Here is a 26,263-nt window from a genome sequence, read left to right as displayed (position 1 = left end):
TTGGGAGATGGGTGGTGCACCACAAGGAGATGGGTGGTGCACCACCTTTTTGTGGTACAGCATGAACTGCAAGTGGAAGTGTGTCCATTTGTGCCAACTTCCTTGAGCAATAGAAAGAGTTCCAGCTTGCATTCTGAGTTATAATTTTATAGTGGCCTATATTATATAGTGCTTCATTGAGCTGTGCGGGTAATTTTGTCACTAAATCATGCAATGTTTGACACACCTGAAGCACCACAGTGGGAGAACAGGAAAGCAACTAGAGTGCCAAGATTATTCTGACTACTGAAAAACATGAGGCATTAAAACCTGCAATGCGCTTATTACAGTGTATCCACAGTAGTCACAGCAGTTGTTGCACCCATCTATGAAACTTTAAATGGGGCCAGTCCGTTGAATTCGTTTCTGCAGACTTGGATACGATTGCAGTTGTCATGTCGGTGAATGCTGCCAGAGTGGCCCAATTGCTGAAAGGATTGAATTAGGAGTAAATGTTATTCCAGGCTCATTGTGTGGAGCTGTGTGTTACCTCTTATGCCAAACACAGGCAAAACATTTTGGGAGTCTTCTGTTTTTATTTTTTCTGAGTTGATGGTGGCACCTCTTGCTTAGAGGCTGGTTTTGTTCCTTCTGCACCACGGTGAATAGCCGGTAATGCATTTCGTGATAGCTTGTTTACCTTGGTTCCACGAATGGCAAGAGTCATGAGAGGCATTTTGTTCTCATCAGGATTATCTTCACACTTAAATAAAAGCCCCGCTTTTGCATTCTCAGGTACTGCGTTTTTCCATCTGCTACATTTTCATGATCCAGTCGCATCTATGGTTCCATTCAGGTCAGTGTAATGCAAAGTTGGCTTTTATGTCGAAGCCAGTAGACACTATTGAAATGAGCTTTTTCCTGAGTGGAAACCATGACAGTTTTCAGTCTCTTTTGGGACTTTGTAAACGACAGTTGTGCCTCTTCTCATACCTTTTGTGCAATATGCTTACTGTGCAGGCTGACGTTTGACGATGATTACTATGTGGAGTTTGGCAAGCAATCCCTGGACCGGGTGCTGGGCACGCGGCACGAGACAGCGCATGTCTACGACACAACCACAGGGGCGCTGCTGTCAACGCTGCGTGATGCCGACCTGTCAAACCACTACACACGCAATCGAGCTACGTTCAACCCAACTGACGAGCTGGTGCTGTCGGACGGCGTTTTGTGGGACGTGCGCTCGGTCGCTGCTCTGCATAAGTTCGACAAGTTCAACCCGCACGTCAACGGCGTCTTTCACCCGAACGGCCTTGAGGTAACTTCTGCACTCAGAATACGGCCTTTGTAATTGTACAGTCTTTGTAGTCTGTGGACACGGTGGCATGCGTTTGTATTGAAGCGAGATGGCATAGAGCTTGAGAGCAGAACAAAAAAAGGATGTGGTCACAACACTTGCTAGCAACTCTGGAGTTGTTACTGGAAAGTAAAATATATTCATTTCATTGAGAAAGCATGACTGATCTTAGCGCACTCCGTAGGGGATAGATTTTGTTGCCGTAAATACTCCCTAACACTCCCTAAACATACTTATCAGGATTCTTACACTCACATCAGATGTGCAATCACCCGTCAGTCTTGAATCATCGGGAACAGTAAATGCCTCCTAGCAAGTGTTTTCACTCTGAGCAAGAGGTAAGGTAATAAAGTGAATCTTACTAGCCCTATTAGACAAACTGCTGTGTGGGAGTTGTTGTTGGGGCAGACCAATGATGTCAGGAAAACAGCCATCATGTAGCCGCAGAAGCGGTAAGTGTGACTGTGGCATGCACAGCATACACCTCCCGTGGTGAAGGCTTCGGAATTCCCAGTTCTGAAGGGTCAGGAGGGGCCACCTCCTCCCATGGCTTTGGTTTGCCGTTTACTCGTACAGCATAACCAGCAGACCTCAGTGTGAAATCAGTTTTCTCATCTTTCATAGTGCCGCAAACCCTTGCTGTCTTTTATTGTCCCAATTAGGTGACAGTATCAAAATTGTGGTGCCTACAGCATTCAGAGTGGTGTTACACAATTCTAGTCAAATGGAGGCTAGCTTGCAGCACGGATTCCACCTGACAACACATACCGTATACACGCGTGTAATGGCCGCACTTTCTTTTCCGAGATTGGGGTGAAAATCAGGGGGTGCGGCGATTACATGAGGAAAAAGACAGCGAAAAAAATTATTTGCTGTGGCACCTGCCTTTATTATTGTCAAAAAACTCCTCGTCCTCCTCCGCTAAACTCGTCGAGATTTCAGGCTCGTCCCGTGTCCAAAACATCACTCCTCGTCGTCGTCCTCCTCCGAACTTATCGGGACTTCAGGCTCGTCCTTGTCCCAAATGAGGTCATCCTCCGTACCATCCAGCCTGTTTGATATCCCTGTCTCCTTGAAACTTTTTTCCACAGTCTCGAACGAAATCGTGGCCCACGCTTTCAGCTTAAAGTGAGCTTTATAACTAACGTATTTTCCCATCGAGGAAAAAGGAAATCTTCAGCTCACGAGCGTAGAACAAATCAGGGCAGCGATGCGTTCCGATTGCGAGATCGCACGTGATATGCTTCGGGCGATCGAGGAAATGGCTGTAAAACGAAGGAGCGAACAGACTTGGATTGGATTGGATTGGATTTGCTGGCCTCACCCTTTGTAACGGGCGGGCATCGCTGCGGCTAGGAGCGCCCCTTTTGTAACGTAGGTGGTGGCCGCTGCCCCCATGCTCGACTTTCTTTTTTCCTCAAATATTTTGTTCTTAATTCTTATTGGCAATTCTACTTCTAACCTTATGCTTCATTTTGGCTTTCACTTGATTTTTGGGCCCCACCTAGCGGCAGTAACCACAAAACATTCCGTATTTCTTGCACCGCACAGTAGACGGCACTGCCCAACTTCCTGAAACTCATGGTGCGGCTTTTACTCGGGAAACTTTTTAAAAGTTTTTTTCGCAATTTTCTTTCTAAAGTTCGGGGTGCAGCCATTACACGCGTGTATACGGTATATACAGTTGTGAGCAAAAGTGGTATACAACACGCAGCCGGTGGCGAAGCTCGAGAAACTGCATCGAAACACCATTGAGCAACAGGGACGCATGCATGTCGATAAAATGGGGCACTACCATGATTGTCTCATTCCCAGATAGCTGGATGGCGTTTTGATGCAGCTTTCTCAAGCTCGACCACCGGCTGCGTGTTGTATACCACTTTTGCTCACAACTGTGCCTTTCATGGTATGCCATTCTCTGACTTGAATTTCACAGTTGTGATGAAAATAAAAATTGGTTTCGAGGGAAGGCACAGTATCTGTCTCACTTCTCAGTAGACAGCTGAACTGCACCTGAGGGATGGGAGGGAAAGAAGGTGTTTGCATGGTGGAAGGCTGTTTGGACCACCTTCAGATCTTTAGCCTTCACACACCTGGCCACACAGTGTTCCAGGTGTGTCCTTGCACACAGCATGCAGCTGCTAGTCAAGTTGGAGGCTCGATGTGGACTCCAACCAACGAAATACATACTCATGATGAGACGTACGTGCTTTTGCCTGCACAGCACGTTAGCCGAGCAGTCTTGCCACTGCTTCTGGTTGAAGCTCCTGTACAACACGATTGACTGTATCGCTCCAAGAGTAGCATGCCTCTGAGATATTGCATGTTGATATGGTAGCCTTCCTTCCACTTCCTGACTATGTACAGAGAGTCTCAAAATGGAGCATGTTTCGGCACACATGCCTTATCGACAGCTGGTCCAGTAATTTCGGAGTATCATCTCTGAAGGAAATGAAAACAACTTTTTTTTCTTCTTTCCCCATTTTCCCAGTTGCAGCTTCAAAGCCCTGAAAGCAGCATTTCTTTTTACCCCATTCTTAGGTGATCTCCAACTCGGAAGTGTGGGACCTGCGGACTTTCCGGCTCTTGCACACGGTTCCAGCACTGGACCAGTGTCAGGTCACCTTCAACGGAGCCGGAGATGTGCTCTATGGTGCCGTGCTCACAGAGGACGATGACGACTCTGCACGCCTCTTCAGCTCTTCCTTCCGCACCTTCCACGCATCAGACTATTCCTCCATCGGTTAGACTCTTGGCTACATTGTACAAGCACTGTGATCCTTATTTTATGGCATTTTAATCTTGCACATTTAGGAGATCCCACTTCTGAGGGATGCAGGCTTTCTTTTTTTGTTTAATGATGCACAAGGCATAGAAGCTGTTCTTAGCCAAACCCTGCTGCATTGAAATGTACGGGACCAGTGAAATATTTGACAAAAGTATTGTATCAGTGCTCGATATAAAAGAGTTGTTGTTTTCCTCCTGTGAAGCTTAGTGCTGAGAATGTGCACGGCCTGTAGGCATTTCAGCGTTGAGGTGCGCATATGCTCGCATCCTTATACAATACAGTCAGATTTCGTTAAATCCCCAAGATTTCTTATGGTTTCAATGTAAAAACATTTTAGAATTATACAAATTTTAATACAGCGCATATTTCAGAATAATGTACATATATTATTTTTTCTTCTATAATCTAAGAACATCAGTATTACGAGTTTGGCTAAAATTAACAGCACCGCAGCTAGCAACTCTCGCGTAAAACAAACTGCCGTTTCTATTATATGTGGTCCGTGGGCTGTAACTACCATCATCAGCACGTCTAGTGCCAGCTCCTAGCGGCACCACATATCTGTGGTTTAATATGGTGTAGCGAGCAGGCCTAGCCGCCTGCCTTTTTTGTTTTTTCTTTGTGTGCAGGAAGGTGTTTTTTTTTTTTTTTTTCGAAGTTTGTGCGAGATTTGATGATGGCAGCCAGCGAAGATGCCAAAGAGCAGCGAAATGACAGGAAAAATGCGAATCTGCCTCTGTGGATCGACCGCCGCAATCATTTTGAAAGGCTGAGACGAAATTTTCAGACTTCAAGGAACACCGAAGATGTCATATCAAACTCTGATGGGCTTTTTTTTTTTTTTTTGTGGATGGATAATGTCCTTACATTCATCGCTCGGTGCGATCACCTACCCGACCAGGTGTTGCGCAAAGTGGACGGTGTATGTGCTGTAGTGGTGTAATGTAGTGTGGTCGTGCGTACTGTAGTGGCAGAAGAAAACTGATTGCTTCAGATAAAGCAGATTTGAAGTTAGTGCAACATTTTCAATTTGAGATTTTGTTTATCTACACGCATGCCTACTGCCAAGGTACATCATTTTCATACCTAGGTTTGGCCACTAGCGTATAACCGCAGATTTTTCATTACAACAATGTTTCAAAATAACGAACTATTCCTTGCAGTCCCGCATGATTCGTTATATCAAGATTTGACTGTATGTGATTTGCGATAAATGGGGGTCGCGCTCATGTCAAAGGTGGTGCCAAGGAAAATGTGGCAGAAGTGCTGTTGGACTAAAGTGGACTGTTAAGTGCAGTGGTTTCAATAGGTTTGACATGCTCTAGGCTGAAGCCGCAGCAAAAACTCTTTGGAGCTAGTCAATACTTATCGTAAAAAGTATAGAATTGTTACTTTTAACCGTCAACACTATTCCAGAATGAAGTGCATATAAAACTGATTACAGTTGCAGGCTGTTTTATTTGGACTTGGCTTGTCTTGGTAAGTGCTCCGAATAATTGGTCTGCAAAATCCGTGAACTTATGCTTTTCTTAAAAAAATTGGCCTTGCAAATCATGAACTATGCCACCCCCAAATGTTTCGTTTCGACATGTCGATAATAGGGAGTTGTAGTCATTAAAACAAAGGTCGATCTGCTTCTGTGCATGATCCGATAAAGCGGGCGCGGCTATCATTGCACGCGCACTGATTGGTGCCGTTGCGACAAGCGTGCGTGGCACCGGCAAGCATGCAACTCACTCAGAAGACCACTGCATTTGCTGTGGAGCCCCCACAGAGGCGGATCGTGCTAAGCTGTAACCATTATAATTTCATCATGTCCATGCCACTTCATGACATTCTCTGATGCAACAGCAGGTCGTGCTCATGCCCCGAACAAATGCACGCGCCGCGTGAAGCAGTAACATTCAATTTTCATGATTACCATTAATGGTGAAGACCGCGAGATGGAATTCACAGGGAAAAAGCAAGCAGAAAGAGAGCCTCCGTGAATGCACCACTTTTCCTCACGAGTGGCGTTGGCGTTTTAGAGTGAGCCACGGCAGACAGTGCTCATGCATGTTTGATTGCGCACTCTTTGGTCGGCTACCGCGATAACGACGACAAGCTTTACCTTATTGCCACTGCCTCAAACGGCTAGTCCGTCCGAATGACTCTGCTTCACCTAGCTTTCACAGCCTTGCAATACTGGCTATTTGCGACGACGATGCCCGCACATGTCTATGTCATGCTGGAAAAATGAGCTTTTGGACAAAAAAAACTATCTCCACAGTATTGCTGGTGCAAAATTTGGTCCAAAAAAATTTTGGACACCTGAGAATCATAGATCGGTCTTCAAAATGTACATGGTCTTATGGGTCGTGTGACGGTTTCTGAAGGAAGGCCGAAATATTGCGCTAGTCTGAATTATTGGAGTAAAAATAATCAGTTGGCTACCACACCTTTATCTGAAAGGTGAAAAAAAGCTAGACAACTGAAAACTGTTTTACGCCAACGGGTGTGAGTTGCAAGTCCAGGGCCATTGCCACTCTGTCACAGGCAGTCGGGTGCTGCTTTTCATGTTTGGCGCATACTTTTAGGCGTAAATTTTGATTCCTCATGGTATGGTTTCTAGGTTGATTGCGAGCATAGCTTCCAGTTAGGTTTGACTGTGGCACCGCTTGCTCTTCTCCAGCTACAATCGACATCAAGCGCAACATCTATGACCTCAAGCCGGATGAGTCAGACTACTTCCTGGCCGTTGTGGAGGTAGGCACATTTCCTGCACTCTTTTCCTTGCTCTGCCAAAGTATGTCATCACATTATGGTAGAGATAAAAAGACCTTGTCTCATGTAGTACAGATCGATCAATACAGTATCAAAGAAACAAGGCTTTACAATTTTATTTTGCCTTTGAAAATCGCATAAAAACAACCGACGCGCTATCTAGCAGAAAAACCCTTTATTTTCACTGAAGTAGCCCACGTGACTACAAGTAAGCAAAATATCTCCGATTCTCGTAAGTGCACATTGTTCTTTTTTCTTCTGGGAGTGCTTGTCATAATTTATTATATTTGCACTCCCTCCGTTGCCTCCTTGAATAAAAATCGCCCCTTTCACACAGGGAGAGGCATGCTTTCAGGTCTTGCCACTAGATGGCACCACAGTGTTTGAAATCTCGTGAATGAAGCGATGGTAGTAGTGCCCACTAAAACTTTCATCGACGAGGTGTGCATTATTATGCCGTAACAGCCTTGATTGTGAAACTGAAAAAGACGTTACTCTAAGCAAGAAATGTCTAATGACTGTCTGGCGAGTGAAATTTCAGTACGTCTATTTTGTCGACCACCAGTCAGTCGTCATGGCGGTCGCTGCTGATTGTTTCCAGCATCGGACTACGTAAAAACGGCCGTATGCACTGATCCAATAATTCTTGATAAAAATTTTCTACAGTGTTTCTACCAAAACCGCTATGGAATCGAACATTTTACACATCAATCTTTCCATTGCACCGAAAACATTTGAGACCTTAATTCCAGTGTTCTGTCCCTTTAAGGGGAGATGCACGTCGAAAAAGCGAGTTTTTCGCGACATTTTTCAATTTTCGGTTTTTTACTGCAAAATTATCTTTGGGCATTCAGCTACAATCCCCCCAAAAATCAAGGCAAAATTCGAACGCGAAGTTAATAAAAAATCCATTTTATTGAGCCAAGGTGACTCGAGAAACTGCAATTTTTCGCGCACATCGTCAACTTTCGCGCGTCTGCCTCTCGAGAACGCGGGAGTGCCCGCCATTGCCGTCTGCTTGGAGAGGAAGAGTAAGCCTTCTTCTCTCTGACAGCATCTCCTGCAGTTTCGTATTTTTGTATTTTTTATTTTTGTATTTTGTGAATAAATTTCATGTGCTTGTGTCATGTTTTTCAAGAATGCAGATGTTTCAAACTTTCAGATGCGTTTTTCTCCAATTCTAATTTTCAGCATTTTTTACATTTTGTGCACAAACTTTCAAGTGCGTAGAATTCTCAGATTTGGATAAAATTTTGCACACAGCTTCTTCAAAGTATGCAGAATGGGCATATCTATCTGGATTGTCAATATCTCTTCTACATTTTTTGGCAAAAATTCAAAATGTTGACTAGCAGCACCCAGAATGTACACTTTTGATGTTAGTGAATTTTTTTGCAAATACAGGATATTGTAATCAAATTTCAAGTAGTTTTGCTCATACTACTAAACCTAAGATGCAAAATGAGCTATTGCAAGCTACTCTAAACATAAATTTAATCCTCAAAAAAGTGTGCACAAAAAGCCCTATATTTTACTTTTGAAGACTCTATTACACAAAAACTATGCATGCTACATAAAAACTAAGACCATATTTGGAATCTGCATTAAAATCCTTATCAATGATATAAGTTTCATAATCATAGGTTGAATATTAAGAAAAAAGTATCTTCGAGGAGCATCTCCCCTTAATGTACAATTGATTTTCACAAGGCCTTCAACAACCACTTACACAGACATCCACGGTTCACAAGTGTGAAGCACATTTTAAATAGGTAGTCAAGCCATCATTACTGTCATTTGAGCGCCAGGTTTTCAGAGGACCTTAAGTTAAGATAATGCAACATTTTCGACTAAAATGATCTAGAAACCGATTTTACTGCCTGCGGCCAATTTGTGCCGGTCGTTTGACTTCCATTGTATCCGGCATGCCATCTAGTGTTTTGTTTTTTTGGGGAGGTTGGGCGCTAATTCTTCATAAAAATGGACATCACCCCATAATAGCGGGTGTGTCACCAGAGCTCCACTGTAGGCAAAGAAATTGCCAGTAAAAGTTTGGTCCCACATAAAAGCTACATCGTGTCAAAACCGCGAGAAAAGTGCAGCCTTTATGCAGTTTAGGTAGGGTGTCTGTTCTTTGTTACATTTTTTTTTCCTTCCTTCCTTTTGTGTCTAACACATTCAATGCCTGCCTTCTTCAATAAGTGTAGCAGCGATCTGTGGTGTCACCAGCTGCTAGTTCACAGCTGCGCACTTTTGGAAGAAAGTTACCACCCCTTGAACAAGGATTTTGGAATGAAAAATGCCCTTGTTGTCCTTTGTTGCCATCAAAGGCACACATGCCGGGGATGGCTTAGCAGTGCCTGGTTTGTTCTATAGTGTAGCAGGGATCTTTACTCTTTCGGCGTGGTGGTGCAGTGGTTAGGGTGCTCGACTTCCGTGGCCGAGGATGCGGGATCAAATTTCGACCACGGTGACCGCTTTTCAATGAAGATGAAAAGCAAGGCGTCCGTGTGCTGTGCGATGTCGGTGCACGGGAACCTCAGGTGGTCAAAGTTTCCGTAGGCCTCCACTTCGATGCCTTTCATAGCCTGAGCCGCTTTGAGACGTTAAACCCCATAGACCAGACCAAACCTTTCTTACTGCCAGAGCTGTTTAACGAGACAGTCAATTTCATTTGGTGCTGCCGTAGTATGCCAGTTTAGCCAGCTGGCGATGTGGGGGCATGGCAAGGTGCCACCACGTGACATTTTCAGCGATGACAACGCTTGTGCCTAAAATCATGCTACTATTGTATTGCAGCAAACCAGATTTCTCTTTTTGTGTGTGTGAAGTTGTGGCAATGTGTCTGAGTAGGACTCCAGTGGCGAATGGGAACTGCAATTATTGGTTTTAGTCCCTGGCTCGTTCGTTTGCTGAAGGTATGATGCAGTGACATGGTGTGCATGCTTTTTGCGCTGGAACCCCAGCTGTGCGTTTTGTTTCCAGAGCCAGCATTTTCCTGCACGCACGCAGCCTGCCAAAGTGAAAAAGAAAATGCAGACAGGGCAATTAATGCTTCAAAGGGCGACAGCTGCCCTGTATTTACTCACTGGCGGTGGGCCTTTAGGGTATGCTGGATTTCTGCGAAGTCCAACAAAGGCAGAGCTCATTCGATTCGTGTAGCAAGTCTCGTTGCAGTTACTGTAGTACTGACTTGTAGTGCATTGGAAAGTGCGCTACTGCTGAGAACATGCCTAAACTAACCATCGCACTGCCGGCACTCACCCAGCAGAACCAAGGCACCAGGGATGCAACAATGAGCAGCTCGGAGAGCGTCTGCCGCCTCTACGAAGTCGGCCGGCAACGAGAGGAGGACGATGATGAGGTGAGGAAAGCAGCGTTGCATCGTTTTGAGGCAAGGGAGTGACTTTCTGATTGCACTCCTTTCGCTCTTTGTCCTTTTGTTAGCCACGAAAGCGGAAAGAATGCAATCATGACAAGAAAACATCACAACACAGCCAGAGAATAGACTAGCACTGCTGGTCTATGACGTGCCTCTCTTGCACTATTCTCATGCAATGATTGCATACCGACTTCTATGCAATCTCCATTCCAATACCAACTCCAATACCGATCTTGTTGTCGTTACTGAGGCAATGCGATGGATATCTAAACATGGGAATGGCTGATTGCTTGGTCATGGGGAATTAGTTTAATGTGACTCACTGCTGTGTGTTCTATATGCTTTTGGTGCTGGGTGTACTTAATGCTAGTCAACGCAGTGTCTGTGCTGATTTGCCATCACCGGTACATACCTACCTTCTCGGGGTGACAGACCCTTTCTTATACAATATTCTAGTAACTGAACTGAAGGTTTTTTTTTTTTACGTGTTTGGTGTCGGTCTTAGCCTGTACAGCTCACAACCATAAATTCGTACCCTGGTTTTTTTGCATACTCTTGATAATTCAGACTTCGGCAGAACCTCAACATGCACCATAAAGCTAATGTATTAGGGCAGCTGAAATTTTGGATGCATTGCTATTGATTGATCCTCATTTGCACCCACCGTAGCCCTATCTCCGATAATCAATGATAACCAGGCCTTCGTGTAATGCGTATGGTGAAATCTTATTAATTATTACTTCAAAAGGGTGCAAACACTGTCAAATAACATGTAATTGAAGCTCGAAAGGAACCTCTTAAAAGGTAAGGCTGATATTCGCAGCGGTTCAGTACACTGAGCGTGTGTGACTTTTAAAGTCCATGAGAAACCACTAAACCCTTCCTTCTAAGTACAGTAATTCTTTCTGAAAAATTTGATTTTTCATACCTTTTTGTGGCCCCTTGAAAATAAAAAAAAAGGGTATCTATCGGTGACGTAGATCGCTTGTACACAACACCTAAAAAGGCTGTGGCTGACTTTTACGCTCACCTCATTTGATGCGCGCGGATTACCTGTGCGCAGCACAACAAGTGTGCGGCCTCAGATGATTTCTCACCCAAGAACAAGATCTCTCCAAGTTTTGTTTTCGTGTTGACCCTGGCTTGGGGCTATATGGAAAATTTGGGTGTGGTGCACATTCACATGTCTCAAATTGCCACGCAGACAACCTACGCGCCGCCGCTTGAAACCGCATTCACTAACAAAATCCAAATGGAGGAAAAAGATGAAAGAAAGAAAACAAGACAGCCCTGTTTCGAAACATGTTGAAACAACGCAAAAAATAATTCTTTATTTGTCATAAAAGAACTCGTTTCCGTTGCGTCGTCCGCACTCCCTGCTTCACCGCGGCCGCTGCTGCTGCCACCGCACCTGCCACTGCTTCTTGCCGGTGTCACTGGCTTTAGGAAAACCTGATGTTCATCACAATTTCATTACTCCCTGCGCATAAAAAGAGAGAAGAAAGTTGTCTCGTTTCACAGACTGTCGTGCAGAACAGGGCACAGGCATTCTGTCCATTCCCCCCCCCCCTCCCCCTTGTCCCTTTATATTTCTCCATCTCTCTCTCTCTCTCAAACACGCTATGCACCTGCAGTGGGCAGGTTTCCTGCATTTGTGGCTTCTTACTAGTTGGTTTTAGCCAGTGCCATGCAGTTAGTGTGGTCAGCAGAATGTGCTACAAGACTCTCTGGCAGGCCGCGGCAGCGGCAGAAGCAGTAGTGTCGGCAGCAGCAACGACGCCATTGAACATTATGTGAAACATAATTGTACAGGCTTTAAACGTTGGAGCAGTCACTGCCGACTCGTCCCTTCGATGTGCAATGGGAACCGCCTAGGAGGAGCTGCTTTCAGTAAAACTAGGCATTTCTCTCCATTTTGAAGGGGCTGATGCTCTAATTGTTGATGGTTGCTTATTATTAAGGGTTTCACCAAGTCCCTGACCCCGATCGCAGCAGCCACGTTCTCATAGTAGTGACGTGTGCAGAAACTGACTTTTAGGGCACGGTCGAAGCAAACAAGGCATGGTAAAATGAATGTAGAGTACCCCTCTATGCAACGCCTGTTGCTTTTCTATACAAAAAAAAAAGGTGGTGGAGCTGAGCTTATTGGTTTAGTACATTAATCAGAGAAAGATGATTGCATTAGTGGCCAAGAGGTTTGGAATGACAATTCTATTTTGGCGTCCTGGTTAGGCGTCTCACAGGATTGTTTTAACCCCTCGATTCTCGCATGCATATTCAGCCTTCTTTGGTAGTCTTCCTTCCGCTAAATTGTGATCGTGGCACACTTCACGAATGACATGCTTAAAAGCCATTGTCATTGCAATGCTGCACTTTCATTATCCTGTGCCAAATCATGGCAAACCGATTGCTAAACATTGGCGGACTGGCCGCTACAGCACAGCAAGCGGATAGGCTGCGGATACTCATGTCAACCTGGAAATCATGTCTGTGGTTGCGTGACATGTCAAGCATGTGACTATGTGGCATTTCACTCCTGCTTCTACCGTTGCATGCATTGACCTTCCTCTCCACCTCATTCGAACTCTGTGCTAGCTTTTCCTTCAGTTGTTTCTGCAGTGCTAAGGGCACTTCGGCTTGCGCTTACCGCCGTGGCAACTGTGTGCCTTTGAGACGAGATAATGACAGGTGGGCGTTGCTATTTTGTTGCTTGTGCACCCCCAGCTGGTTAAACAAGAAATGAGACTGTTGCAGATTTCCACTGTAATACATTATGATACATGATTAAGTTGAATAACCGAGCTATTGCAGTAGTGAATGATTGTTTTCATGTCAAGGTGATAGTTTTTCGTACCACCTTACAGAGGAAGCCTTGTTACCTAAGGCAACGGGAGAGTCCCTGAAGAACAGCCTTCTGCATGATTATAGGGTGGTCTCGAATGCCCTTCACATCAGCATAGGCAATTACAGTTACTTAGGAAAGCAACTGGAACTTTTAATTGCCTATAAAAGTAGCATCTACCATCTTTATTCAAACCCATTCGCAGCACGAATAAAACAACGACAGGAAGAAAACACACGACAGGACGAATGCTGCTCCTGTTCGTCCTGTCGTGTGTGTTTTCTTCCTGTCGTTGTTTTATTCGTGCTGCGAATGGGTTTGAATATGGATCATTACCAACTGGCCCAAACCTCGGTGTTACTACCATCTTTACTGTAGCGGTGGTACATTATTTTTCTGGGGTTTTGATTTCTTAGTGGGTTACTAGGTGTTCCTTGGTACTGTAGCATCAAATAGAGTAGAATGCGGTTGTGCCAAGCTGGAGGCAGAAAGTTCATTGAACATCGGCTGTAGATGGCATTGAGAGTGTCTCTCTGGCCTCAACTTGTGCGCTTGCATTAAGCTTCCTGCCCCGTTAACACTTGCAGGATGCGGATGACGATGAGTCTGAGAACATGGGCGAAGAGGACACCGACGAGGATGATGATGACGGTAAGCCAATGCTGCTAGTTGCAGCAGCAACTTCTCATTATAGCCAGGGGGAAAGGTGCTTTATCGCGTTACATTGATTTGAGCACATGTGTATCTGTTTCTCTTCTGTGTAAATGGGCAGAGGACACTGGTGAAGATGATGACGACGGTAAGTTGGCATTTCATGGATTGCCCAAGGATGGTTCCTCCACCTGTTTCGTTTGAGAGTCGAGATGCGAAAGAGATTTTATCCCTATGCAATCGGAACGCAGGGTTTGAGCTCCCAGGCGTCATTGCAGGCTAATAATATGGACATGCTCCTATATATTTAAAAATTGGATTTGAGTGCCTCGGAACCATATTGCTTTATTGTGGCGAAGTTCAGACGCACCCAGCTACTGACAGCCCGCAGTGGCGAGAAGTAAGCCGGAACCCTTAACTGTGCCATTTGCTGGCCCCTTTAATGTTCTTTCGGGACAGAGAAATTCATTTTCCCCCATCGTGTGAGCAAACGCATATCAGTTTTAATTCGCTATCCTTCTTTCCCACATTTGCATGGCTTGTTCTATATAACGCATCTCTTTCTGAGAGTTAACGCCTTCCAGGTGAAACTGATGGTTAGAACATCTTATTTTTTGCATGCCGGCGAACACCGCGACAGAGGACAGCTCACTGATTGAGCTGGTCGCGGAGGTGGCTTTGCTTTGAGTCAAGACACGGCATGCTTGGAAGGTGCGGCTTCATTTTTTTCTTTCCTCTCATCAGCCTCGCTGGCTTGCTCTTTCGGCTCTCTGTGAAAGGCGGCGGCAACAGCATGCATGCACGTGCCAGCAGTTCACGACTTGTGCAGCCCATGAGATGAGAGATCCACAAGTTCAGACCTTTCCGTGTGCATTCATGGTGCGCCATTGTGCTTAAAAGTTGCAGCGTGACGAGATGTATCAATCATTGAATCTGTGCGTCTCACACTGCAATAAGCTCTGCTAGATGGCAGGGATATTGTGACTTGTTGCTGTCCTGCGTGTCTTGGGGACCATCGTTCATTATAACAGTGTCTTAGTTGTGAAATGCTTTTTAGGCCCATTGAGAACTGATGCTGTTTTTATCTTTGGCTGCCCACGATTGCATAATACGCCAGGAGGTTTTAAATTTCTCAGTGTACAGTTTTTGAAAGACAGTTTACTTCCATGAGGAGCTGAAATTAAAACGAGCAGGCCAGTTATGATATTGGAGGATGAGCTTTCGTAAACAACGATGATTTTCGGCAATCTAGATTGTGATGATGATGATGTAGGCGTGTATTGGTGACCACATTTTGCATATACTTTTGGGCCAGTAGTACTTCAAGGAAACCTAGGACATTTAGCATACCTTTGCACTTTGTGGAATGCCCAAAACTGTTCAGCATAGAGAACCGACTGCTTGATGAGATTACACAAGTCAAGGCACGGTTGTTTGATGCATGTTGTATACGTTTGGAGAGCATATTGTAACTTGCAGCTGAGGTAAGTAGAATTTTTCCAGTTTTCTGTTGTCGTTAGAGAGCTGTTGGTTTGCTAGGTGTCTTCCTTTCCGAGCTCACGAGTATTAGAGTTCCTGAAATTCTTTGTGGCTCTTCCTGTTGCATTTTGAAGGAACCTTTGGCATAAGCCTGATTCCACTTCTTTAATGCGGTAGCATCAAAGGCCCCATTGTCCAGACAAGCATGCCTCTGGAAGGTGACGGTTGGCAAGTGACGTGTGTGTGCAGAGTGGGTCTCTGGTTGGTGCGACATCAAGAAACCGCATAGACATGGCCGATTTCAGCAGCTTCACCTTAAGGTTGAGATCGGAATCCATCCACCCAGCAGCCGTGAATCCTAAACGACACACGCGCTGCTCTGAGGCCACGTAGCCTTGGTTGAAGCCGGGCTTTGTATCTACATCAGGTAGTCTTTCACATAATGCGGTAGGTTATGACTGTATGCTAAAGGGTTTGTGTGAGAGAATACAGGTACAAATTAAAAGAAGAGCGATTAAGCAAGTAGCAGTGTACATGTACACAAACTAAAATCTGAAGGGGAGCTGGCAAACAGAGCTCTTTCTCTCTCTCTTTTTTTTATGGAAGCCATTTCATCTGGAAGATGTTTTGGTCCAGAGACTGATGCCACCAAATTTATAACTCGTGCATGTGCATTATGGAAAAGATATTTAGTAATTTAGAAAGTTGCTTTAAGTCAGTGTGGATGGCGCTCTCTTCACACTGAGTTATTTCTGACGATTTCATGCAAGGAGCAGAGGATGAGAATTTTAATTCTGCTGCCTTTTGTCACAACTTTTCCTCTAACTGCTAGAAAGTAGGGTTGTGCAAATATTAATAATTTGGAATATGAATCGAATATGAATATGTGAGAAAGGTACTTTCGAGTATCGAATAGCTGCCCAGTAAAAAAAGAACTGAAAATAAAAAAATAGCGAACATTTCAGAAATCACTTGGCATTTGCAAACAAAATTAAACAAGAATTGCTCAGATGTGTACACTGTACTAAAAAATCCCATACAAATCCCGTACACCAGGTATTTGTACAGGAATGATGAAACCAGGTGGAGCTGTCATACTGCTGCTGAATACAGGAAACTCGTTAATTTGCCCTTCAGGAAATTAGAAAAAAAATGTCCTCAGTTAAAACAAATGGGCCTGGAACAACTGCCAAAGACATGTGCGTCACAGTAATTCTATCTGATGAACACCTACACGATGAATGTCTGCATTTGAGATGAAACGAAAGTGAAAACAAAATTTTATTTTTTTAGTGGTTTCATCAAGTGCTTCACTTTGCACATTGTCGGGAAGGCTCTATTCGTAAAAGGGAAGGTCCCTCCTCACAAAATGGGCCCGTCACTTTTTGGAGATGGCCCCGCCGTGGTGGCGCAGTGGTTACGGCGCTCGGCTACTGTGCCCAAGGAAGTGGGATCGAATCCCGGCCTCGGCGGCTGCGTTTCGATGGAGGCGAAATAGAGTAGCGTCCGTGTGCTGTGCGATGTCAGTGCACGTTAAAGAACCCCAGGTGGTCAAAATTTCCGGAGTCCTCCACTACGGCGTCTCTCATAGCCCGAGTCGCTTTGGGACGTTAAACCCCACAAACCAACCATTTTGGGGATGCTTCACTCAAGAGGAATAAACTTGTGCAATAGGCAGAAGAAGAAAGAGTCGAGACGACAGGACAGAGCACAATCCAACTGGTTTTATTTCTACCTATTGCGCAAGTTTATTCCTTTTGCTAATATGAACCAACTCGCCCAGAAGAAAGTACTCATTCACTCAAGAATTGCAATGAAGCGCGCAATGCTGTGAAACTGCGGTGAATTCTGAAATTTTAGGTGTATTCGGCAGTTTTTGAATATTCACAACATTCCAGATGTCAGCGTTTTGAATATGCATACGAATTAAATAACAAATAGATATTCAATTCGTATCCGAATGCTTGCACACACCCCTACTAGAAAGTTTGTTTGCCTTCATTTGACTTGGCACTTTTCTAATGAGAGCATTTCATTGTCCGCCTTTCTGTTTGGACGAGGAGGGGGATGTTGGGACCGTGCTTGAATTCTCTTGCTTGCAGAATTTGTGACACCCTTGGCGGTGACTGCAGGGACAGTGCTATCCTTTTTTTTCTCTCTCTCTCTCTCTCGTGGGACAATATGTGTGCTGGTGTAGCTTCTTTGCAGTTACTATTAGTACATCATTTGGATGCTTACTGAACAGTGCTATGCTAAGGAGTGGCTGGCCTGCATGATTTCTCTTGACCTACTCATTCTGGGAGCAGCTTGGATATAAGTTTGTGCAATCAGAGAAGTGCCAACAGGACTTGCAAGAGCATTCCCATGAGCCAAATCTCAAGTATATGACTGCACACAAAGCCACGATACCCTTCTATTTTCCATATTTAGCGCCATTTCTGCAGCTGAAAGTATATGACTTTTCCAGAGCACTGCCTCGAATATACAACTTCTAGGCAACCTCACAGCTAGGGAGCAGAAGTCTTGTATCTAAAATCTTGTTGAATACTGCATCATTTTGGCTATAATTTAGAAGCATTCAGTAGCATGCAGATGCAAGGCTTAAGAGGAAAGGACTTGGTCATGTAGCACATGGACGCACTCGTAATCTGGAAGAGTTGATATCAAGGTATAAAATGCTCTTTTAAGACAGCAGAAAATTGGATCGGATAGCCTCCCTTTTTTCTGATTGGGGAAATGTAAAGGAAGTGGATATATCATAAAGATGATTTCCTTTGCGTCGAGGTCAGTCAGAGAGGATATGCATTTAAATGTTCGTGTGTAACGCAAGAAAGCTGTGGTGACTGGATTCAGCTGCTTGGCCAGTACTTGAGAGAGGCTTCAATACTCAGTGAGTGGACTGTTGGATGGCCAGGATTGTGAAGAACAATCCAAGTTGGTGGCCGGACACACTTAGTGGTAAAACGTTTTCAAGTGCAAAAGGAAATGAAAATAAAGTTCTAGGTCAAATGAAGAGCAAAAGATTGGCTCTAGATAAGAAAATTAGACACTAAAGTGCAGTACTTAATGCCACCATCGTTTAAAATTATATTTCTTTATTTAAGGTACATATAAAGTGATAATGTAACCACTAAGAAACAGGCACGGTTCCATTAGGTGTCTATTGGAATGACTAGGCACCAAATGGAACCATGTCTGTTCTAAAGTCAAATCACGATATAAAGAATCTTGTTGTAGTGAAAAACTTGCAATTATAAGCCAGTGGTCAAACCAAGGTATGAGAATGACATACCTTGGCAGTAGACACATGTGCAGGCAAGCAAAATCTCAAATGAAAATTATTGCACTAACTTCAAAACTGCTTTATTTGAAGAAATCATTTTTTTCTGCTGCATGCAGCACACACGGCGATTAAATATACCCTACACATCCCATGCAACATATTATTTACGCCACTGCACCCAGAGATGAAAGTGTAGACTTCATTCATGCGCAATAAAGCTCAGTTCGATACGACCTCATCTTCAGTGAAGTTTGACAATCTTGTTTTGGTCTTTCAGAATTATCGCGACGGTCGGTGGGGCGATGCGAAGCTGTCTGTAGACGCAAATTTGCTTTTTCCCTGCATCGATTTCTTGCAATATGGCTACCTTTTTCTGCGGCGAGAACTGCTTTAGCTTTTTCTTGGCGCCGTCGTTGGTTGCATTAATCGTCTGATCTCGCACGAACTTCGCAATAAGATCATCTGCAACAAAAATTTGAATGGCACAAACAACTATCGGTGAACGGCACACAACCACGTGCACGCAACACAGAGAAAAACAAAAAAGGTGGGTGGCTAGGCCTGCTGGCTACTGCTTTGTGGTGGTGCTAGGTGTTGGCACTAGATATGGTGATGATGATAGCTGTAGCCCACTGCATGCACATAGAAATGGCAGTTTCTGTTTCTCACGAGAATTGTGGCGCTCTTAATTTTAGCCTAATTCATAAAACTAATGTTCCTTGATAATTGGAGGAAAAATAAATTATGTACGTTATTCTGAAATATGTGCTATATTGAAATTTGCAGTTCTGAAATATTTTTACACTGAAAACATTGGAAATCAGTTGGGAATATTCATGAAGTTCAGTAATTTAAAAAATTCGTTAATGTGCCATTCATAATAATGAGATTTGACTGTAGTATAAAGAGATGGCAAATGTTTGTTTGGAGACAACAAATCAAGCTAGACATGCTTTAGTGCCGAAAAGTATGTGTAAATAAATGCTAATTCACTACATAAAACATGCTTTCCCTACGAATGCAGGGTGCACATTCTTATTAGCTTCTGACAGCTCCCTCACTTCATTCCGCACATGGCTTGCACAAAGTTTCATGTACCTTTGAACTCTACGAATGGAAAGGAAATTGATACTGCAGCCCATCACCATGCTGTGGTTAGCGTCCCCTGCGCAGCTACTTGAAGGGATTAACACCTCAGCAAAAGTCATATGAGCCTAATCTACGGCACCACAATGCCGACAGCCAAGCCGGACCACACCGGTCACACGTGCATGACATAAGCCAGCAGTGAATTCGGTTCCGTAAGCAGTTGCTTTTGTTTTATGTAGTGTGTTGAGAAAGAGGACATTTTTTTTTTTTTGTCAACATGCTCAAATGCATTACTGCAGATGTGCTCTGGAAAAGTCATCTCCTTTCGCACTTGATAATAAACTTCTCTTACAAGGCACAGGCGAAAATAGTTGGCATGGCCCATGCACCACGTTCTCAATAATGCTCGGTAAAGCACAAAACATCGCATTCTAGACTGCGTTTGGGGGTGATGTCGTAAATGCATGTGTGTGAGAGAGAGAGTGACATGGGCACTGAAGTCTTCCCTCTCTCATCTAAGGAGGACACACTACCTTCGTGTGGGTTTTCAACATAAGTGACAACTTCATTTTAATTCCTTGAAAATTGCCAAGGGGCACATTGGGGCATTTCAGCAGCTGCAAGGCTGATCTCAGCCAATTAGCAAAAGTGGGGAGAGGGACTCTAAGGTATATGCAGGGTCTACTTGTTTATTAATCTCATATGTGTGCATTTTTGTTTCCTCTTTTCGTTTGGCAACCGAAGTGGAGGACATGGAAGGCGAGGAGCATGACAACGAAGACGATGAGGATGATGATGGCGACGAAGTGGCATTCAGCTTGTCAGACGTGAGCGACGATGGGTCGGATGATTCGGACGATTCAGACGAAGATCAGGTACTTTTTGCACTGAATGAAATCTGAGGCGGAAAGTGCTGCGTTGCTGCAGAATTGTGGCCTTGGCTGGGAGAAACTGGTGTTGCGTGGAGTGTGAAGAGGAGGAACCCTGTTTTCTTAACATTTTTTTTTTAACTTATACATTGTAAGATATGGCCAGGTGGTGAGGAACACAATGACGGACAGAGAGGACAGTCTCCTGTGCGTGTTTATTCTTTCTCTTTGTAAAGAACAAGCTGCAGTGATGGACCGTCAGTGTGCGGAGCGCGTTCGGTTTATCTCAGCATGTCGGCGGGACTCGTCGAAACCTCTGCCACAATGCCGAAGGTTGCGTGGGTACCGAAGACAAGATTTCTGTGTTTCAATCCCTCCCTGTACCCACCCTCATCTTTATATTTCAGGCCTCCTCTCCTTTGCCTATTTGTATTTTAATATGCGCTCCCCCCTTCCTTATCAATGGCAAGCACACCATTTTCTGTGCTACACTTAGAGACCCAAAAAATACCTCAGGCCTCCCTATTTGTTCCCCTCTACAGGCTTGCATGTTGTTTATTTGTTAGATATCCATTTTCAAATTCTAAGCACCATGCTTGAGTTTGCTTGATGACAAAATGCCTACTCCTCCTCCAGCCAGCCTGAGCAAAGGCTGTGCAAGGGGTGGATCAGCAAGATAGTATATTCTTTTTGCTTTTTTATATTTGCTTTTTCTGCAGCTTGTTGTTTTCTGTTCTGTTTGTGTCTGTATCTTGGTCGTACCCCTTCCTTTTTTTTTTTTTTTATGTTGAGAAACTAAATCTTCCCCGACCGCAGCTGGCGAGGTGACGAAGCAAGTGAAGGTGTGTGCCGGGGCTTGCCATGGATGGGTGGAGCAGTGGCGCCGTAGCAAATAAAATTTGCCCGCTCTTCTTTTTTTTTTTTTTTTATGTCGGGTGCCAGAACTTATCATTGTGTCCATGTTTTCTTGTCTGCGAAAAGTGATCCGAAATGGTGCCGTAATAGTGGAAAAAAAAATTGACTTGTGCATTCTCGTGTCTTGCAAAGACTCGCTTTCATTCTGTAGTTTTCGTGCAGATTTTCATCCACCACTACTATCAAACAATGTGTGCATTTTCTCTTTTTGGTTGTATGACTTCTTCTACTGCACTTATTACTTTTTTCTAAATTATCAACCTAATAAGGGCACCACTACAGTCGAACCCGGATATATCGAACTCGAAGGGGATCGCGAAATAGTTCGATATATCGATAATTCGATATACAGAAATCGGTTTGTGACGGCACTTACGATGCGGAAAAACGATACCGTATTTGTCGCGTAACCAACCCACTCGCATAATGAACCCACCCTCCACTTTTGCACCCAAGAATTTGAAAAAAAAAAAAAAAAATTCGTTAAGGCCAGCTCGCTCACATGCAAGCGATTGAGCAATCTCAGCGACGAGCGGCAGCGACAGAGTGGCCGCTTGAGCCACGGCGACAGCTCAAAACAAGGTTTCTGTGTCGCCACGGCAGAAATCGCGAGCGTTTTCTCTTGCATGTCGATGGCGCGCGTCACTCCATTTCGGTTGTCTCATCTACAGCTCATTTCTTGGCAGCGTGCCAAGATGCTGCGCAGCGATAACATCCCGGCGCGTTTATCTTTTGATAGCTCCTGCGGTGGCCAGGAGCGAACTTGGCAGAGTGCCCGTGATGGCTTGATTGCACAAGCCTGGTTCGATTTATCACATGCAAGGATAAACGACTCCCGCCAAAAAAAAAAAAAGGAACCTGCTGCTTCTTAACGTCCGAACAGCACAACGATAAGAAAGGATGACTCGCAAAAAAAAAAAAAAGAGAGAGAGCTGCCGCTTCTTAACGTCCACGGGCGCCATAGCCACGTCAGCCGCCGCGCGCAGAGGGTTCGCAACAGACACTGGAGAAAGCGTCCGACGTCTGTCTGAAAACGGGCTGAGCTGGCCTGGCGTATGCGTAGCGCGTGCTCAAGGAGAGAGCTCGGCAAAAGAATGGGCTCACCCACGCACATGGCTTGCAAACGTCGTGTTGGCATGCGGGAAACGACAAATGCAGATGCGCGCCTTTGGGGAATGGGCGCGGCGCTGCCCAGACCAGCCGTCGCCGAACTGTCCCCTCTCATTCCTTCCGTGCGTGGCTTGAAAATGTCACGCGGCAAACGGCCAAGGGTGATGCAATATCATCTTTGGGGAAAGCACACTTTCCAGTGCGTGGTGCGAAGTTCGATATATCGAACGACCGGTGAAATTAAGTTCGATATATGAAGCGGCTTTCCTATACTTTTACATGGGATTTTCAAGGGGATATTCTGTGAGTTCGATATAACCAAAATTCGATATAACCGGGTTCGACTGTATATATGTGAGCCTCCTGAAGGGTGTTCCATCTACCTCTGGAATGGTGGTCTGGCTAGTGTTACACAGGAAATGGATTCGGTTGCAGAATTGTAGCTGTACTTAAATAAGGCATTCGATGCCCTAAGAAGTGTTCAAATGTATAGGAGTAGCATTATTGCAATTTCTAAATGTGCAGGTATCTGAATTTGGCAGAAGGAAATATGCTGTGCTGTCTCAGTATAAAAATTTCTTTGAAGCTTCTAACAGTTCACTGTTAAATGCAACCATAAAAACTAGTATCAAGTGCTGCATTTTTGCAAATCCCGGATCCATATTTTTTTTTGCCCAAGTATAGTACTAGCCAAGTCAAATTCAAAGTTTACTTTTCTTGTAAGAACTCTCCTTTGCTTTGAACTCTGTTTCAAGCTTCCTTTCATTTCTGATGCTATATCCCTGGCATCAAAGTAAAGCTTGCGGCCATGTGGGCAACCAAATTTAGAGAGGCCTTATATTTTTAAGTGCCGGCTTTCAGCGAGAAATGCAGGATTGGTTCCTAATTGCCGTCTTATCTGCTACATGCTCGCTCTTGGCTGAAGGCCACTTGAATGTTTGGTCAGCATCTGTTATGGTAGTTTTGCCCACAACTTGTTTCTAATGGCTGATTGCAGACATGTTTGATGTACTATGTAAAGCGACTGAGTGACTTCTGAGAGGCTGTAAATTGAAATGCATATTCTGTGCACATCACACACGGTATGCTCTATATTCGCGAACAAGTTTTTCTGGCTATGGAGCCAAGGCTACGGGGGCGGAGCTTTCGTCGTGGTGTTACTACACCATGTAGTTTGCCATATCTGGTCTCTGGTGTTTTGGTTTCAGTTCTGCTTTTGCCTGAAATAATAGCCTCTTAGCCTCCAATGACGCAGAAAATGTATTTTTAGACTGTTTAAGGTATAAGCGAACATATATTTGCGGTTAATGAATATCGCGCGCTACGTACGTTGGCGAAACAAGCTGAAACCGACGGGCAGATGCAGCAGCAGCAGCATCCGACATAAGCTTCGCGGCAGATGACGCGGCCATCTCGTTTGCACGGTGTCGTGTACAGATTTTAAAATGCACTACACTAGCGTTGTACTAGCCTATATTGTAGTGCAATTGTGATGTACTAACAACATAGGCATATCTGTAATTATATAATATTCCAAAGCACAATTTGCGTAATTTATCGAGGGACTATAGTCTGCTTTTTCTGCGTAGCCACATTGTCCAGGTGTACACATCCAAAAGCTGTAAACTGATCTTGCACACTGTAGTTGCCAGTCTCAACCAAATACGGTGCAAAGGGTGCAGCTGCTCACTGGAACAGAAGTGTAAGAATTCCTGCAAGCTGTAGATGTCTGGCCACCTGGCTAAGCGCAGCAAAAGGAAGAACTGAGCTCTCCCAGCTGGCATAGCAACCAAACCAGTACAGTTCCCATGTGAAAATTTGCTGCACTAATTTTGCTGTTATGTGTATGGCCACAGTATTGCTATAAGGGTAGTGCAGTGAAGGGAGGAGCTAATTTTTTGGCAGTCATCGTTTCTCTGCAAGTTCACCTGCAAGACGTAACCAAGTGCCAAGACTTAAAACATTAAAGTAGAGCTACGCAAATATTCAAAACTTGGAACAGTTTGCAATAAGCATTTGTTATTAGATTCCATTCAGACCATACTGTAACTGTTCAGGATTGTAAATAAATCTCATTACTATGTGTCCCCTTCCCTTATTTGATGCCTGACAGGCTTTACCAGTATTGTATATTATGCTGCTGATGGGCAAATAGTTCAAATGTTTTTTGTTTTTTTTTTCTATGGCTGGTGCTTTGTAGAAAAGCATTCGTCTTTGGTTTGAGATATCCTTTAATGGTAATCAAAATCACTTGACGATATTTGATTGACACGCAGATTTTCATTCATATGTGCTCAGCGCCCAATATTAAAGGTGTCTGCACGAATTTGGTGTACAGCAAATTTTCCAACTGGCTTGCCACCCCTTCGCACTTCCACTACAGTATGGATCAGAAAAGGGCTTTTCTTGACAATATGGGCAGAAGGGCCCATACTGCTTATTTGGCCTTTCCAAAGCTTACACGCGTTTGAAATGTGAAAACAAACAAAGCACGGGACACAACTTACAGGCACTATCTCTGTGAAGTATTTGCTCCTAACTCTCCACTGATATTTGCTCCTCACCGGTAGCTCACGACTTGCTTAATAATGATTGCGCTCCACTCGTGCGACCGTTCACGGGGTGCGCCACCACTGATATCTCGCTGCGCATACCATAACAGTCGCAGGGAATTTGGTTCACTGACATTGCCAGCACATTGCCAGCCACATCCTCATGTGCTCAAGCAAACAGGTGTAAAGTCGGTCATTTGGTTATTGCCAAGAAAAGAATGATGTATTCCTAAAAGCTGAATACAGTCTTAACCACAGTTAATTGGCCTTCCCATGTAAAGATCTGTACAGAAGAGAGCATTTTTGAAACGGGGAAGCCTGTTGTAATGTGTTCTGCTCACAGACGCTTTACACCATTTCACTTATCCCACCCCAATTGGGTATGCAGGACTGAATTCCGGCCACGGCAGCCGCTTTTCGATGAAGGCGGCAAAGGCACCCATGTGCTTTGCAATGTCTGTGCACGTTAAAGAACCCCAGGTGGTTGAAATTTATGGAGCCCACTACTATGGCATCTCTCATAGCCCGAGTCGCTTTGAGACGTTCAACCTATAAAACCAAACCAAGCCATTTATACTGCTGGAACTTGCCTTATGTATGCTCATCTATGTACTTTGATGCTATTTGTACCCTACATGTCATGTCGACCAGTGGCACTTTACCTGCAGCTGTGCCACGCAAGCTAGTAAAAAGGCGCTTAACCACTTTGGGTGTCTGGCCCTATTCTAAGCTGCTTGTAATGAGGCATCCAACATATGCATTTTTGCAGCATGCAGAAACACTGCAAGCAATGTAGTGTATCTTCGATACATTTTTAGTAAAGCAATCACACGCATGCATTCCTGCTTTGTTAGGCATTCACACCCAGTGAGCAGAAACTGGCACAAAAATAAATCCTTACAGTCCTTTTTTTTATTTTCATGGGGAAGCACCACTGCACCAACATCGCTTTCAGTAAGTGGCTGCACATTTGCGCGTGCACACAAATAACCACCTCTCCGCTGGTTCACACAGCAGCTTTTGGATTCTGCAAATGTCACTTTCATCCACCCTCACTTTCTTTTTATACAAGTTTTAAGCTTAACTTTGTCAGAACAAGAAACATGAGCAACTGATAGCTTCAAGTAATGTGCTGCAGCAACTCATGTACTCTCAAATCGCTCTTTGCATCGCAGCTTTCTGACTAGAACTATTGGTATAGGAA

The 26,263-nt window shown here is 44.3% G+C and overlaps 2 protein-coding genes across 6 annotated transcripts in view; one reads left to right on the top strand and one right to left on the bottom strand.

Annotated features, from left to right (window-relative positions):
* mahj (LisH and WD40 domain-containing protein mahjong) overlaps positions 1-21,431 on the top strand; it is a 75,795-nt gene extending 54,364 nt beyond the window's left edge. For 2 of the 5 annotated variants that reach the window (XM_084578232.1, XM_084578233.1), the window contains exons 27-32: positions 1,000-1,297; positions 3,878-4,079; positions 6,796-6,869; positions 10,156-10,251; positions 13,699-13,762; positions 20,358-21,431. In XM_084578232.1, coding sequence (XP_084434358.1) covers positions 1,000-1,297; positions 3,878-4,079; positions 6,796-6,869; positions 10,156-10,251; positions 13,699-13,762; positions 20,358-20,515 — 892 coding nt within the window. In that variant the 3' untranslated portion in view covers positions 20,516-21,431. Of the gene's footprint in view, positions 1-999; positions 1,298-3,877; positions 4,080-6,795; positions 6,870-10,155; positions 10,252-13,698; positions 13,763-14,402; positions 14,474-20,357 lie in introns of all 5 variants that reach the window. The other 3 variants (XM_084578235.1, XM_084578236.1, XM_084578234.1) reach the window with 3 other exon arrangements.
* The window catches only part of Nuak (Nuak family kinase 1), an 83,705-nt gene continuing 69,060 nt past the window's right edge, over positions 11,619-26,263 (bottom strand). The window contains exon 6 of the mRNA XM_084578238.1: positions 11,619-11,749. Within this exon, the coding sequence (XP_084434364.1) occupies positions 11,712-11,749 (38 nt within the window). The 3' untranslated portion in view covers positions 11,619-11,711. The remainder of the gene's footprint in view (positions 11,750-26,263) is intronic.

Source organism: Amblyomma maculatum, chromosome 9 (assembly GCF_055883805.1).
Source record: "Amblyomma maculatum isolate TAMU_Amacu chromosome 9, ASM5588380v1, whole genome shotgun sequence".
NCBI classification, from domain to species: Eukaryota; Metazoa; Arthropoda; class Arachnida; order Ixodida; family Ixodidae; genus Amblyomma; species Amblyomma maculatum.
The sequence above is the reverse complement of the archived record's forward strand: the minus strand, read 5'-3'. Positions and strand labels throughout refer to the sequence as shown.